General features: G+C 47.1%; 1 protein-coding gene across 1 annotated transcript in view; it reads left to right on the plus strand.

Moving 5' to 3' along the window:
* The window catches only part of LOC115459614 (myotubularin-related protein 1), a gene marked incomplete at its 3' end in the record, with an annotated part of 45,822 nt that overhangs the window by 15,715 nt on the left and 13,996 nt on the right, over positions 1-16,111 (plus strand). The window contains exons 4-5 of the mRNA XM_030189423.1: positions 2,704-2,787; positions 6,841-6,990. Coding sequence (XP_030045283.1) covers positions 2,704-2,787; positions 6,841-6,990 — 234 coding nt within the window. The remainder of the gene's footprint in view (positions 1-2,703; positions 2,788-6,840; positions 6,991-16,111) is intronic.

Here is a 16,111-nt window from a genome sequence, read left to right on the forward strand (position 1 = left end):
CTAGAGATAAGCAGTGGATTTTCCCCAAGTCCATTTTAATAATGGCTTATGGACTTTTCTTTCAGGAAGCTATCCAAACCTTTTTTAAATCCCGCTAAGTTAACTGCTTTTACTACATTCTCTGGCAATGAATTCCAGAGTTTAATTACACATTGAGTGAAGAAATATTTTCTCGATTCATTTTAAATTTACTACTTCATAGTTGCATTGCGTGCCCCCTAGTCCTAGCATTCTCTGAGGACAAGCAGGCTGCTTGTTCTCACATGTGGGTCGACGTCCGCAGCGGCCCAGGAATCAGCAAAAAATTTTGCAAGCAAAATAAAAATCTAAGTCTTTCGGGAAAGTTCCGTTGTGTGGGCAGTGCAAATGACTTCCCGCCCGCCACGCGAGCATGCCTCTTTAGTTAAATCAAAAAGCATATAAACAAGAAACAACAATTACAACTCCAAGGTTTGTGAGAGCAATCAGCCTGCTGTCCTCGGAGAATACCTGATACAGGTAAGTATCTTCGCTTTCTCTGAGGACAAGCAGGCTGCTTGTTCTCACATGTGGGGTATCCCTAGCAGCCAGGCTCACTCAAAACAGTGAACATTGGTCAATTGGGCCCCGCAACGGCGAGGACATAAAGATTGACCTGAAACCAAAATCAAGTAACTGAGAGTGCAGACTGGAACAGAACAAAATCCTGGGGAACTGGGTTTGATTCCCACTGCAGCTCCTTGTGACTCTGGGCAAGTCACTTAATCCTCCTTTGCCCCAGGTACAAATAAGTACATGTATATACTATGTGAACCGCTTTGAATGTAGTTGCAAAAACACAGAAAGGTGGTATATTAGGTCCCCTTTCCCTTTACCTTTCCCTAATGTGGAACCTTGCATTATATAGCACAAAACACAGCAGCCAGGCTTATATTTGGAAAAACGCGTTTTGAAAGCGCCAAACCCCTCCGACAAAAACTGCACTGGCTTCCAATCAAAGAACGTATTGCTTTCAAAATCTGCACAATAGTTCGCAAAATTATTTACAGCGAAGCCCCGGGATATATGACAGACCTCATTGACCTGCCAACTAGAAACCCTACAAGATCATCACGCTCATACCTAAATCTCCACTACCCAAGCAGCAAAGGACTCCAATACAAATCAACTTACGCATCCAGCTTTTCCTATTTAAGCGCACAATTATGGAATGCACTGCCAAAAGTAGTAAAAACTACGCTCAACCACTTAAATTTCCAAAAGGCCCTAAAAACAAACCTGTTCAGAAAGGCATACCCCACCAAACCAACACAAAAAACCCGGATATCTGCAACACAACGAAACCAAAGACCGTAATGGACATATCCAAACTCTTCCTCTTCCCCCCCTAAACTCCCCCAAAGTATTCATCATACCTGAACCTTATTCTACCATAATTTCACCTTGTATTTGTTCATACCGGAACTGGCAAACGCCGTTACGGTACTATGTAAGCCACATTGAGCCTGCAAATAAGTGGGAAAATGTGGGATACAAATGTAACAAATGTAATGGTTCAGGTTCCTCTTTCCCACATGTATCACTTTGCTCTACACTGGCTACTTATCAAAACTCGAATATCCTTAAAGATCTGTACACTGGCCTACAGAATAATTTTTGGCCTCTCCCCGGCTTACATGACTGATCTCATAATCATACCACTACACAATGTAACCAAGAGCACGAAATCCTACCTTTCCCTCCATTTCCCTAGATGCCAAGGCCTGAAATGCAAAACCACTTACATAACAAGCTTTTTCTACATTTGCACCAAAATCTGGAACAACCTACCAAAAGACTTAAAATACACGAACAACTACCTACAATTCAGAAAACACCTGAAAGCCCACTTCTTAAAAAAAAAAAAAAAAATCCTCCCCAACGACATCACCTGTCAACAGAGATTAGGGCACACTCCATCATGAACTAGAATCTGATCTGAAGTTGGACTGACCTGAACCTGGCGTAATCACCACATGGCTTCTTAACATGTAACCAATTTTCACTTAGTTAATTGTAAGCCACATTGAACCTACCACTAGGTTGGAAAATGTGGGGTGCAAATGCAGTAAATTAAAATAAATAAAAGTCAGCCCTGATAACAGTTCTATTACAGGTTATATGTCATTACAGTATTATAAGTCTTTAATAGATCTGTACAGTCTCAAAGCGATAACTTTTAGCAAAGAAAATGAAAGCTGCTGTAATTTCAAGATGATAATGTAAAGAACGCCTGGGCTCAATCAGTTTACTACCCAGGAGAAGCTAGCATCTGATACCTCCTAGACTGCAGAGACCAGACCTGCACTAAGAAACCAAAAGCTACCATACCCTTTACCAAACTACCTTTACCCATAAATGTTCTGATAATGTTATTCTTTTCCTTTGCTTCCTTATGTTGCATTAGCACCTTTAAACTCCACTTGAAAAGACTGCTTCTTATGACATCTGGAATTTATTAAAGGAATGATACATGTTTTCTGGTTTCACATATTGACTTTTGCCTTTCTGGCTCTTTATTAAGAGCTATTCCCATAGTAGTCTGCTTGCACAGGTGACCTGTTTACAAAAAAAAAAAAAAAATCTTATGTTCCAATGTTGTACCTTTATTTTTTTATATTGTAGTGGAATAGTATATTAAGATAAAATGAAAATTAATATATTTTGTAATCTATGTCTTTAAAGCCATTGTTTGCCTTCAGTTATAAAGAAAAATTTCCTGTTAATGGATGGAAAGTATATGATCCAGTAGCAGAATATAAAAGGCAGGTAAGTTACAATATATATATATTCAGATTTTTACATGAGCTAGATTCATTTCATTTTTCTCTTGCTAGCAGAGACTGTACCATCCAAAATTTTGACATAACTTAAATGAGCTTCAAGCAGATGGAGCATGGGGCACAACAGGTAGGAAAAAATGGAGGGGGCTTAAATGTTCAGCCCTTTAAAATTTCATATTATTGAGCAAAGAAAGAAAAATATGGCCTAGTGCTAGGAAAATGGCTGTATATCGCTATCAAGCTTCTATGAACTCTAAGGCTAACATTTATGAAGCAAAAAGGCAGGTTTGGTTTTCTCTCCTTCAGGGAGATTGTGGTAATCTGCACAAAATGACCATGTTTGCACCTTAACATCAACAAACATAATATGACAACTTTTACTACTCTTGCCAGCTGTCTCCGTTATTGCAAAGCCTGTTGATAAGACCTAGGTGTTGAATTAAGTATGGGATTTGTAAGAGCCAGAGGTTAACAAAGTAGTGCTGGGAGGTGGGGCTGTAATGGAATTTAGACCTGCTGGAGACAGATACAGAGGGCAGTGATACAAACAGGATTGAGAGGAAGACAAGACGGGAAGTGAGCTGGTATTTGAAGTACAGGAATTCATATCCTCATCTGCTGAACATAGTACAGAAAGAAGATAACTTGGCAGACTGGGTCGTTCAGACCTTTTCTGATATCATCTACTATGTTGCTATCTCTTGTTTTTGTTTTGCAATCCTTTGGATATGAATTTTTGGTCAGGCTAAATGATAGCATTTAGCAACTAACCCTGTACTACTTGGGAGACCAAAAGTTCAGTGCACTGACCCGACTCCTGCACCTGGTTCTAGTGGGGCTGGAGTTGTTATTCTATTGGTATTCACAGCTCCTGAGAGAGTGAGTGAATTGCCATCACACCACAGGAGGAAGATCTACTGTCTATCTCAATACACTTGCCTGGAGGAAAGTTCATACCTCCCAGCAGGAAGAGGGGAGAGTGAATGGAAATAAGACTAGCAGGATAAACCACTAGGTAATCTACATAAGCAGAGAGAGAGATTCTCCTAGAACAAGCAGGATACTATATTTTCACATATGGGGTGACATATCCAATGAAGCTCAGCACAGGAAACTTCCCAGCTCCTTTTCTAGAAGCTTTTAGTAGCCTTACCGCACACATGTGCACACCTTCCCACTCGCCACCATTGCTGCGCATTAACAGACAATCTTGTTTCTTTCGCAGAGCTTTTTGTTTCCTTTGACCTTAATAGGCTGGGGTCAGCCTTCAGCAAACATGCTCTGTCCAATTAGTTAGCAGACTGCATATCTTTTATTTATGCCCAGACTTTGCTGAGTCTAGAGGGTATTGTCATGGCTCATAATGACAGAGCCATGGCTGCATCGGTAATTTGCAGAGCTGCTACATGGGTATTAGTCCACACATTCACATCTCATTACTGTCTAGAACAAGATTCCCAACGTGATAGTCATTGGGTTTAGAATCCACCTCCACCCCTCCACCCTCCTAGATCCATAACTTTTCTCTTCTAGGCTGTTTTAAAAAAAAACAACTTACAAAATAAATCATAATAATAATGGTTATAGGCCTTAGTTTGTTGCAGGCCTTGTTTTTGCATTTCCTCTTGCTAACAAAGCAAATAGAATGTTAGGTATTATTAGGAAAGGAATGGAAAACAAAAACGAGGACGTTATAATGCCTTTGTATTGCTCCATGGTGCGACTGCACCTTGAATATTGTGTTCAATTCTGGTCGCCGCATCTCAAAAAAGATATAGTGGAATTAGAAAAGGTGCAAAGAAGGGCGACGAAAATGATAAAGGGGATGGGACGCCTTCCCTATGAGGAAAGGCTAAAGCGGCTAGGGCTCTTCAGCTTGGAGAAAAGGCGGCTGAGGGGAGATATGATAGAGGTCTATAAAATAATGAGTGGAGTTGAACGGGTAGATGTGAAGCGTCTGTTCATGCTTTCCAGAAATACTAAGACTAGGGGGCATGCGATGAAGCTACAATGTAGTAAATTTAAAACGAATCTGAGAGAATTTTTCTTCACTCAACGTGTAATTAAACTCTGGAATTCGTTGCCAGAGAATGTGGTAAAGGCGGTTAACTTAGCGGAGTTTAAAAAAGGTTTGGACGGCTTCCTAAAGGAAAAGTCCATAGACCATTATTAAATGGACTTGGGGAAAATCCACTATTTCTGGGATAAGCAGTATAAAATGTTTTGTACATTTTTGGGATCTTGCCGGGTATTTGTGACCTGGATTGGCCACTGTTGGAGACAGGATGCTGGGCTCGATGGACCTTTGGTCTTTCCCAGTATGGCAGTACTTATGTACTTATGTCAGGCATAATGTTGAGCACTATGTGCTGCAAAAGGAGATTTGTGTTTGGAAGACATGTTTTTGAGGGTCATTGGGTGTGGTCACCACAAAGGTGGGACACAGGGGCCTGAGAAGGCAAGGAAGACAGGTGCAGCTACTGTGGCATCCCCTGCTAGCCCATAGTCCAGCAAAAGAGTATCAGCCACCCAGGCATGAAGTAAAGAAACTGGATAGTTGGGGAGGGGGGAGGACTGACTTAAAAAAAAGGTAAATAGTAATAAGTATCATTTTATTCATGGCCTCATAAATAGTAAATTTTAATCCATGTAGATTTCTTTTTCATTTATTTAAGGAACTGTGCAAAATCTTGCTGCATAAAAAAATGTTCTGAACCTAGGTCACATTTAGGGACATAATCTAACGTCGCCGGCAAAATAGGTCGCGGGCGAACTATTTTGGCGGCAGCGCTACAGCTGGCCTTAACCGTATTATCGAAAAAGATGGCCGGCCATCTTTTTTTTTTTTCGATAATACAGTGTAGCCCGGCCAAATGCCAGAGTTCGCCGAGTTTGAGGTGGCCGGTTTGTGTTTTTTAGCGATAATGGAAAAAAATGCTGGCGATCTCAAACCCGGTGACATCCAATGCATTTGGTCGGGGGAGGAGCCAGCATTTGTAGTGCACTGGTCCCCCTGACATGCCAGGACACCAACCGGGCACCCTAGGGGGCACTTCTAAAAATTGTAAAAAAATATATAAATAGCTCCTAGGTGCTTAGCTCCCTTACCTTGGGTGCTGAGCCCCCCCAAATCCCCCCCAAACCCACTCCCCACAACTCTACACCAATACCATAGTCCTTATGGGTGAATGGGGGCACCTACAGTGGGTGCAGTGGGTTTTGGGGGGGGGGGGGTTGGAGGGCTCAACACTTAGCACCACAAGTGTAACAGGTGGGGGGGGGGGGGGATGGACCTGGGTCTGCCTGCCTGAAGTGCACTGCACCCATTAAAAACTGCTCCAGGGACTTGCATACTGCTGTCAGGGAGCTGGGTATGACATTTGAGGCTGGCATACAGGCTGGCAAAAAAGTTTTGTTTGTTTTTTTTTTAGTGTGGGAGGGGGGTTGGTGACCACTGGGGGAGTATGGGGAGGTCATCCCCCATTCCCTCCAGTGGTCATCTGGTCAATTGGGGCACCTTTTTGAGGCTTGGTCGTGAAAATTAAAGGACCAAGTAAACCCGGCGAAATACTGATTAACGCCGCTTTTTTTTTTCCATTATCCGCGAAAGCCGGTCATCTGGTAGCCACGCCCATGTCCCGCCTTCGCTACGCCGCCGACACGCCCCCTTTAACTTTTGCTGGCGCGGCGACGGGAAAGCAGCGATGATGTCAAAAAGCAGCTTTTGATTATACCGATTTCGCCACTTTTCCGAGATCGCCAGCCATCTCCCGATTTATGTCAGAAGACCGCCAGCGATCACTTTCAAAAATAAGCCTGATTATCTATATGTAAATGTGGGGTATAAATGAACCATAAATAATAAATAAATAATATCCATATTTATATTTTAATGTTAGTCAACATGAGAATTCGCCAAAGATGTGCAGAGAACTTCAAGACAAAATCATACTTGATTATCTTTGTCAATAATTTACTGTTAATAGCACAGATTTGTCATTTGTGTGATTTTTAACCTATTTATTTTTTCTAACTTTAGGGTCTTCCCAATGAGAGCTGGAAAATAACTAAAATCAATAGCACCTATGAGCTTTGTGATACATATCCTGCTATATTTGTTATACCAACCAGTGTAAAAGATGATGATCTTTCAAAAGTTGCTGCATTTAGAGCAAAAGGAAGAATTCCAGTAAGTAACGGCCTTGCCTCCAAACCTGAAAATGCTTGTGTGCATTTTTAGTTGAATCTATTGGATGAAATATTGTAAGGAATTCTGCTGAAAATTGTCCAAGCAAATCTAACTTCTCCCAGTTTCTCTTCTCTTCTTTGATAATGCTGCACACAGTGGAAGTGAGCTTCCAAGGGCTGACGCCCTCTCCCCCCCCCCACCCCCCCCACCCCACAGCATTTTTTGGGGCAGCCGGCAAGTATACTTTATTCAAAAGAATTCTCAAATTTTCCATAAGAAACGTTTTACACATATCCACTAGGGTCATGCCCAAGACTTTGGGAAAATTTAATATTCTCAAGTTCAGTCTCCTACTAACATTTTGTAACTGCTCTATTTTCCTATGAGCGCTCTTTTGATCTTTGATCAGTGTAGAAACAACACCTTTTAAGATTATTATCTTCCAACATAATATGTGAGATTTGCTCGGAGGTTTCTTGTCGAACTTTCTCGAAAGATTGTGATAAAATGTTCACCTTATGAGAACTGTGGTATTCAATGCTGTCTTTCCACATTCACTTCTAGTTTCTTAATGGTCACCCAAATTATCTCCAGTGTTAACCACCTCTGGGATTGCCACATTTTTGGCCATCCCAACATTTCCCAGTGAAGCCAGTTCTTCTGGGAAACGAGCTCCATCGCTACTACCCAGTTGGCCAGCAACTTCTGCTAATGCAGCCGTTGCGTACTCGGTCCTAACTGCAACTGGGCAAGGTGGAATCTTAGTTACCGGGGGGGGAGGGATAACAAGATGTCATGTCCGAATGAGGATGGCTCTCCTCCATCAGATTTCAATGCAGAGCTCTCACCCCGGTCTTCCAGCTGGGAGCGTGCAGCATAGCACTGAAACGTCTGTTGGAGGGCTGGCTGGAGTGGAGAAGTTACAGCAACTGACAACAGAACAGCCTGCACCGTCCCCTTCCTCTTAGTATGAGATATAATTGAGCAGGAAAAAAAAGTATGAAGAAAATCCCTCCAACTAGTAAGAGCACTCTAGCACTGCAAACAGCCTGATCACCATCTTAGCCACTGCCCCTCAACTCAGCATAGAATTGTTTTAAAAGAACTACAGAAGTCTTTCACTTAGATTGGAGAAAAAGTTTGTTCGCCAGTTTCAAGGTTATTCCACAAATATGTTCTGTTTGAGAGACTAGCAAGAAGGAAGCCTCAGCTTTAAAAGAAAAAAAAAAAAAAGCTATGTGATGTCATGTAGTGTTTCTTTGCACACACTGCACATGTGTGGGAAAATTATTCTATGGTCTAATAAGACCAAAGTGGAACTTTTTGGCCCTGATGCTAAGCAGTATCCCCCAGATTCTATATAATGAGACTTGAGTTGCACGCATTTCAAGTCGTATTCTGTATTGCTCGTGCAACTTATCTTTTTTTTTAATCATTTATTTATAATTTTTCATTTTACAAGGGTCACTTGCAAACGGTAATACAGAGATGACTGTACATTAATACAATATTAGAAGAAAACAATCTCAACTAGATAAATGGATTATATACAATCTTTCTCTTTCTTAGACCACAAAGTAAATAGGGAGAGTGAAACAAGACAAGGAGATCAATTAAACAAAGAAAACGTGGTATTAACCTGATTATCCCCAGTTATTATTTCTCTGAATCTTTATTCCACATTGATTGTCTGGTTGGCTTCTTCAAACCCAAGATGGTGTATAGTCAATTAATTTAGTTGGAAACATACTTATTGTCCAGTATTAGTGGAAATACACCTGATTTCATTTTTTTTCTCTCTTAAAACCAGAAATTATTTAACAATACAAACACTTGAATCTGTAATCCAATTCCCACTGATTAAGGTAATCCCAGTTTCACAGGCTTCACTCCTTTTGAATTAATATACTAAGAGGAATCATTTGAGAGGAAAAAAACTCACGCAACTTATCTTAAGCCAATCAGTGCTGACAATTGCCAGTTATTGACGCTAATTGGCTTAGAATTTACGCATGCAACTTGCTAAGTATATTCTATAAAGTGATGTGTGTAAATTCTAATGCCTGCTGCCAAAAAGGGGGGTGTAGTCATGGGCATGGAATGGGCGGATCGTGGGTGTTTGTAAAAATTATGCACACTGTTAACTTAGTCACCAGCATTTACACGAAGTTTTATTTGGCGTAAATTACTGTGACTAGATTTAGTTGAGCAGACAAGCCCTAGGCATATTCTGTAAACCACGTCTAAAGTTAGGGGTGGCTTATAGAATACGCCTAGGTGTATTTTGTTTCAACGCCTGTCGCCATATATAGAATCTAGCCCTATGTGTGGTATTAAACACACATAGTACATTACTGTAGAAATGGTATTCTCCGAGGACAAGCAGGCTGCTTGTTCTCACTGATGGGTGACGTCCACGGCAGCCCCTCCAATCGGAAACTTCTCTAGCAAAGTCCTTTGCTAGTCCTCGCGCGCCCGCGCGCACCGCGCATGCGCGGCCGTCTTCCCGCCCGAAACCGGCTCGAGCCGGCCAGTCTTCTTTTGTCCGCACTCGGTACGGTCGTGTTTCGCCGTGTCGAGCCCCGGAAAGTCGACCTCGCGCGTCCAAATTTATTTTGACGTGTTTTTTTCTTCGGAAAAGTCTTTTAAAGTGTCGGGAAGTGCTCCGGAACCCCCCCCCCCCCCGGGTTTCGTGCCAAACCCCTTCCCGTACTTCCAGCTTTTTGCCCCGATAAGTTTTCTTTCGTCGTCGGGGTAGGCCTCTTTTCGGCCTCGGTCGAGATTTTCTCCCTTAAAAATTTTTGGTGCTCTTTTTCCGTCATTTCGGATTTTGATTTCGCCGGCGTGATTTTTCCGCCCATGACATCGAAGCCTTCCAGCGGCTTCAAGAAGTGCACCCAGTGCGCCCGGATAATCTCGCTCACTGATAGACACTCGTCGTGTCTTCAGTGTCTGGGGGCCGAGCACCGCCCTCAGAACTGTAGTCTGTGTTCCCTGCTTCAAAGGCGGACTCAGGTAGCGAGATTAGCCCAGTGGAACGTGTTGTTCTCGGGCTCTTCGTCGACATCGGCACCGGGATCTTCGAGTGCATCGACGTCGTCAGCGTCCAGACCATCTTCCTCGGCCGCCACTGCATCGAGTGCATCGAGGCATCGGGCCTCTGCATCGGCGCCAAGGTATCGGGCGACTGCATCGACGTCGGTGGTACCGGGACCTCGTCTGCTGATGTCGTCGGACGGTGGTGCATCGTCAGGAGTGCAGGTGAGGGCTGTCCATTCCCCTGCTGGTGGCGGTGAGCCTTCGGGTGGGTCTCCTCCTACCCTGAGGGCTCCTGCGGTACAGCCCCCCCGAGACCGACCTCCTTAGGCCTCGGCCCCGAGGAAGCGACGGCTGGATTCTACGTCCTCGTCGGTGCCGGGGAGCTCCGGTGACATGCTTCGGAAGAAGTCGAAGAAGCATCGACACCGGTCCCCTCCCCGCGTCGGCACCGAAAGCTCTGGGTCGCTGAGGGAGTCGGCACCCAGCAGGCATCGGCACCGAGAGGACCGCTCACCCTCTGTTCAGGAGGTGTCGATGCGCTCCACTCTGGACAGCCCGGAACAGCCTCCTCGCCCGGAACAGGTTCTGACGTCGACGCCTGCATCGACCTCTTTGCCTTTCTCTGCAGCCGCTCTGAACGAGAGCCTCCGGGCCGTTCTCCCAGAGATTCTGGGAGAGCTGTTGCGCCCTACCCCTCCGGTACCGGCGGTGCTTGCGCCTCCGGTACCGTCGAGCGTGGCGCCAGCTGGCCCATCGTCCGGGGTGAGGTCCCCGACGTCGGTACCGCGTGCGGTGCCGACTGCGGCCACCTCCCAGGAGGGCTCCCCGACTACGTCGGCGGAGGGAGCTTCGCCGATGCGGGCGAGGGAGTCTACCTCTCGACGCCCCCATCGTGGACGTTGCTCCACGGAGTCGAGCCGGGCGAGGTTGCAGACACAGGTTCGTGAACTTGTGTCTGACACCGAGGGTGAGGCCTCGTGGGAGGAAGAGGAAGACCCCAGATATTTCTCGGACGAGGAGTCTGAGGGTCTTCCTTCTGATCCTACTCCCTCTCCTGAAAGGCAGCTTTCTCCTCCTGAGAGTCTGTCTTTCGCTTCCTTTGTCCGGGAGATGTCTACGGCCATCCCCTTCCCGGTGGTTGTGGAGGACGAGCCCAGGGCTGAAATGTTTGAGCTCCTGGACTATCCTTCTCCACCTAAGGAAGCGTCCACTGTTCCCTTGCACCATGTCCTAAAAAAGACATTGCTTGCGAACTGGACCAAGCCACTAAGTAATCCCCACATTCCCAAGAAGATCGAGTCCCAGTACCGGATCCATGGGGACCCAGAGCTGATGCGCACCCAGTTGCCTCATGACTCTGGAGTTGTGGATTTGGCCCTAAAGAAGGCTAAGAGTTCTAGGGAGCATGCTTCGGCACCCCGGGCAAAGACCATAGAACCTTAGACTCCTTTGGGAGGAAGGCCTACCATTCTTCTATGCTCGTGGCCAAAATTCAGTCGTACCAGCTCTACACGAGCATACATATGCGGAACAATGTGCGGCAGTTGGCGGGCTTCGTGGATGCTCTTCCCCCGGAGCAGGCCAAGCCTTTTCAGGAGGTGGTCAGGCAGCTGAAGGCGTGCAGAAAATTCCTGGCCAGAGGGGTGTATGACACCTTTGATGTTGCGTCCAGGGCCGCTGCTCAAGGTGTGGTGATGCGCAGGCTCTCATGGCTGCGTGCCGCCGACCTGGAGAATAGACTCCAGCAGCGGATTGCGGACTCGCCTTGCCGTGCGGATAACATTTTTGGAGAGAAGGTTGAACAGGTGGTAGAGCATCTCCACCAGCGGGACACCGCATTCGACAACTTCTCCCGCCGGCAGCCTTCAGCATCTACCTCTACAGGTAGAAGATTTTTTGGGGGAAGGAAGACTGTTCCCTATGCTTCTGGTAAGCGTAGGTACAATCCTCCTTCTCGACAGCCTGCGGCCCAGGCTAAGCCCCAGCGCGCTCGCTCTCGTCAGCAGGGTGCGCCTCAGCAAGGCCCCGCGGCTCCCCAGCAAAAGCAAGGGGCGAGCTTTTGACTGGCTCCAGCAGAGCATAGCCGACATCCAAGTGTCAGTGCCGGGCGACCTGCCAGTCGGGGGGAGGTTGAAAGCTTTTCACCAAAGGTGGCCTCTCATAACCTCCGACCAGTGGGTTCTTCAAATAGTCCGGCAAGGATACACCCTCAATTTGGCCTCAAAACCTCCAAATTGTCCACCGGGAGCTCAGTCTTACAGCTTCCAGCACAGGCAGGTACTTGCAGAGGAACTCTCCGCCCTTCTCAGCGCCAATGCGGTCGAGCCCGTGCCATCCGGGCAAGAAGGGCTGGGATTCTATTCCAGGTACTTCCTTGTGGAAAAGAAAACAGGGGGGATGCGTCCCATCCTAGACCTAAGGGCCCTGAACAAATATCTCGTAAAAGAAAAGTTCAGGATGCTTTCCCTGGGCACCCTTCTCCCCATGATTCAGCAAAACGATTGGCTATGCTCTCTGGACTTGAAGGATGCCTACACACACATCCCGATACTGCCAGCTCACAGACAGTATCTGCGATTTCAGTTGGGCACACGCCACTTCCAGTACTGTGTGCTACCCTTTGGGCTCGCCTCTGCGCCCAGGGTGTTCACAAAGTGCCTAGCTGTGGTAGCAGTGGCACTTCGCAGGCTGGGGGTGCACGTGTTCCCATATCTCGACGATTGGCTGGTGAAGAACACATCCGAGGCAGGAGCTCTGCAGTCCATGCAGATGACTATTCGCCTCCTGGAGCTACTGGGGTTTGTGATAAATTATCCAAAGTCCCATCTTCTCCCAGTGCAGAAACTCGAATTCATAGGAGCTCTGCTGGATTCTCGGACGGCTCGCGCCTATCTCCCAGAGACGAGGGCCAACAACTTGTTGTCCCTCGTCTCGCGGGTGCGAGCGTCCCAGCAGATCACAGCTCGGCAGATGTTGAGATTGCTGGGCCACATGGCCTCCACAGTTCATGTGACTCCCATGGCCCGTCTTCACATGAGATCTGCTCAATGGACCCTAGCCTCCCAGTGGTATCAGGCTGCTGGGGGTCTAGAAGACGTGATCCACCTGTCCACGAGTTTTCTCGAATCCCTGTATTGGTGGACAATCTAGTCCAATTTGACTCTGGGACGTCCTTTCCAAATTCCTCAGCCACAAAAAGTGCTGACAACGGATGCGTCTCTCCTGGGATGGGGAGCTCATGTCGATGGGCTTCACACCCAAGGAAGCTGGTCCCTCCAGGAACGCGGTCTACAGATCAATCTCCTGGAGTTGCGAGCGATCTGGAATGCTCTGAAGGCTTTCAGAGATCGGCTGTCCCATCAAATTATCCAAATTCAGACAGACAACCAGGTTGCCATGTACTATGTCAAGAAGCAGGGGGGCACCGGATCTCGCCCCCTGTGTCAGGAAGCCGTCAGCATGTGGCTCTGGGCTCGCCGTCTTGGCATGGTGCTCCAAGCCACATATCTGGCAGGCGTAAACAACAGTCTGGCCGACAGACTGAGCAGGATTATGCAACCTCACGAGTGGTCGCCCAACTCCCGAGTGGTGCGCCAGATCTTCCAAGTGTGGGGCACCCCCTTGGTGGATCTCTTCGCATCTCGAGTGAACCACAAAGTCCCTCAGTTCTGTTCCAGGCTTCAGGCCCCCGGCAGACTGGCATCGGATGCCTTCCTCCTGGATTGGGGGGAGGGCCTGCTGTATGCTTATCCTCCCATTCCTCTGGTGGGGAAGACTTTGTTGAAACTCAAGCAAGACCGAGGCACCATGATTCTGATTGCTCCTTTTTGGCCGCGTCAGATCTGGTTCCCTCTTCTTCTGGAGTTATCCTCCGAAGAACCGTGGAGATTGGAGTGTTTTCCGACCCTCATCACGCAGGACGAAGGGGCTCTTCTGCATCCCAACCTCCGGTCCCTGGCTCTCACGGCCTGGATGTTGAGAGCGTAGACTTTGCCTCTTTGGGTCTGTCAGAGGGTGTCTCCCGCGTCTTGCTTGCTTCCAGGAAAGATTCCACTAAGAGGAGTTACTTCTTTCTGTGGAGGAGGTTTGCCGTCTGGTGTGACAGCAAGGTCCTAGCTCCTCGCTCTTGTCCTACACAGACCCTGCTTGAATACCTTCTGCACTTGTCTGAGTCTGGTCTCAAGACCAACTCTGTAAGAGTTCACCTTAGCGCAATCAGTGCATACCATTACCATGTGGAAGGTAAGCCGATCTCAGGACAGCCTTTAGTTGTTCGCTTCATGAGAGGTTTGCTTTTGTCAAAGCCCCCTGTCAAGCCTCCTACAGTGTCATGGGATCTCAATGTCGTTCTCACCCAGCTGATGAAACCTCCTTTTGAGCCACTGAATTCCTGCCATCTGAAGTACTTGACCTGGAAGGTCATTTTCTTGGTGGCAGTTACTTCAGCTCGTAGAGTCAGTGAGCTTCAGGCCCTGGTAGCCCAGGCCCCTTACACCAAATTTCATCATAACAGAGTAGTCCTCCGCACTCACCCTAAGTTCTTGCCAAAGGTCGTGTCGGAGTTCCATCTGAACCAGTCAATTGTCTTGCCAACATTCTTTCCCCGTCCTCATTCCTGCCCTGCTGAACGTCAGCTGCACACATTGGACTGCAAGAGAGCATTGGCCTTCTACCTGGAGCGGACACAGCCCCACAGACAGTCCGCCCAATTGTTTGTTTCTTTTGATCCCAATAGGAGGGGGAGTGGCTGTAGGGAAACGCACCATATCCAATTGGCTAGCAGATTGCATTTCCTTCACTTACGCCCAGGCGGGGCTGGCTCTTGAGGGTCATGTCACGGCTCATAATGTTAGAGCCATGGCTGCGTCGGTAGCCCACTTGAAGTCAGCCTCCATTGAAGAAATTTGCAAAGCTGCGACGTGGTCATCTGTCCACACATTCACATCTCATTACTGCCTGCAGCAGGATACCCGACGCGACAGTCGGTTCGGGCAGTCAGTTCTTCAGAACCTGTTTGGGCTTTAGGATCCAACTCCACCCCCCGAGGGCCCTGTTTGTTCTGTTCCAGGCTGCACTCTCAGTTAGTTGGTAAATTTTTTAGGTCAATCTCAGTTATGTCCTCGCCGTTGCGAGGCCCAATTGACCATGGTTGTTGTTTTGAGTGAGCCTGGGGGCTAGGGATACCCCATCAGTGAGAACAAGCAGCCTGCTTGTCCTCGGAGAAAGCGAATGCTACATACCTGTAGAAGGTATTCTCCGAGGACAGCAGGCTGATTGTTCTCACAAACCCGCCCGCCTCCCCGTTGGAGTTGTGTCTTCCCTTGAAGTGTATTGTCTTGCTACATACTGGACTGGCCGGCTCGAGCCGGTTTCGGGCGGGAAAACGGCCGCGCATGCGCGGTGCGCGCGAGGACTAGCAAAGGACTTTGCTAGAGAAGTTTCCGATTGGAGGGGCTGCCGTGGACGTCACCCATCAGTGAGAACAATCAGCCTGCTGTCCTCGGAGAATACCTTCTACAGGTATGTAGCATTCGCTTTAGTAAGGCAAAGCTGGTGGTGGCAGCATTATGTTCTGAGGATTCTTTGTCGCATTTGGGACAAGGAGGCAGGTGAAAATTGAAAGAAAGAAAGAAGATAGTGCAAAGTACAAGTAGGTCTTGGTGGAAACCTTGTTCCAGTCTGTAATATACCTGGAACTGAGAAGATCACATTTCAGCAGAATAGGGATTTTAAATACAAAGCATAGCAGCAGTAGAGTAGTTCAGCAGAAAGAAAATGAATGTCCTCAAATGGCCTAATGATGGCCTAGACTAGAAAATCCAGTAAAAAATCTTTAGCAAGACTTTGAATGCTGCAGCCTACAGATGATACCCAGTCAACTTGAAAGAGCTTGAGCTATTTTGCCAGGAAGTATGGTAAAAACTGTACCCATCGTACTGTGCAAAGTTGTCAAACTATTACCATCCTAAGGAGCACTTTTACAAAGGTGCGCTGAAAAATGGCCTTCGGTAGTGTAGACGCATGTTTTGGGTGCGTCTGAAAATGGACGTGTGGCCTTGCCCCCAGCCATTGACCTAGCGGT

This window comes from Microcaecilia unicolor, unplaced genomic scaffold, assembly GCF_901765095.1.
Source record: "Microcaecilia unicolor unplaced genomic scaffold, aMicUni1.1, whole genome shotgun sequence".
NCBI lineage: Eukaryota > Metazoa > Chordata > Amphibia > Gymnophiona > Siphonopidae > Microcaecilia > Microcaecilia unicolor.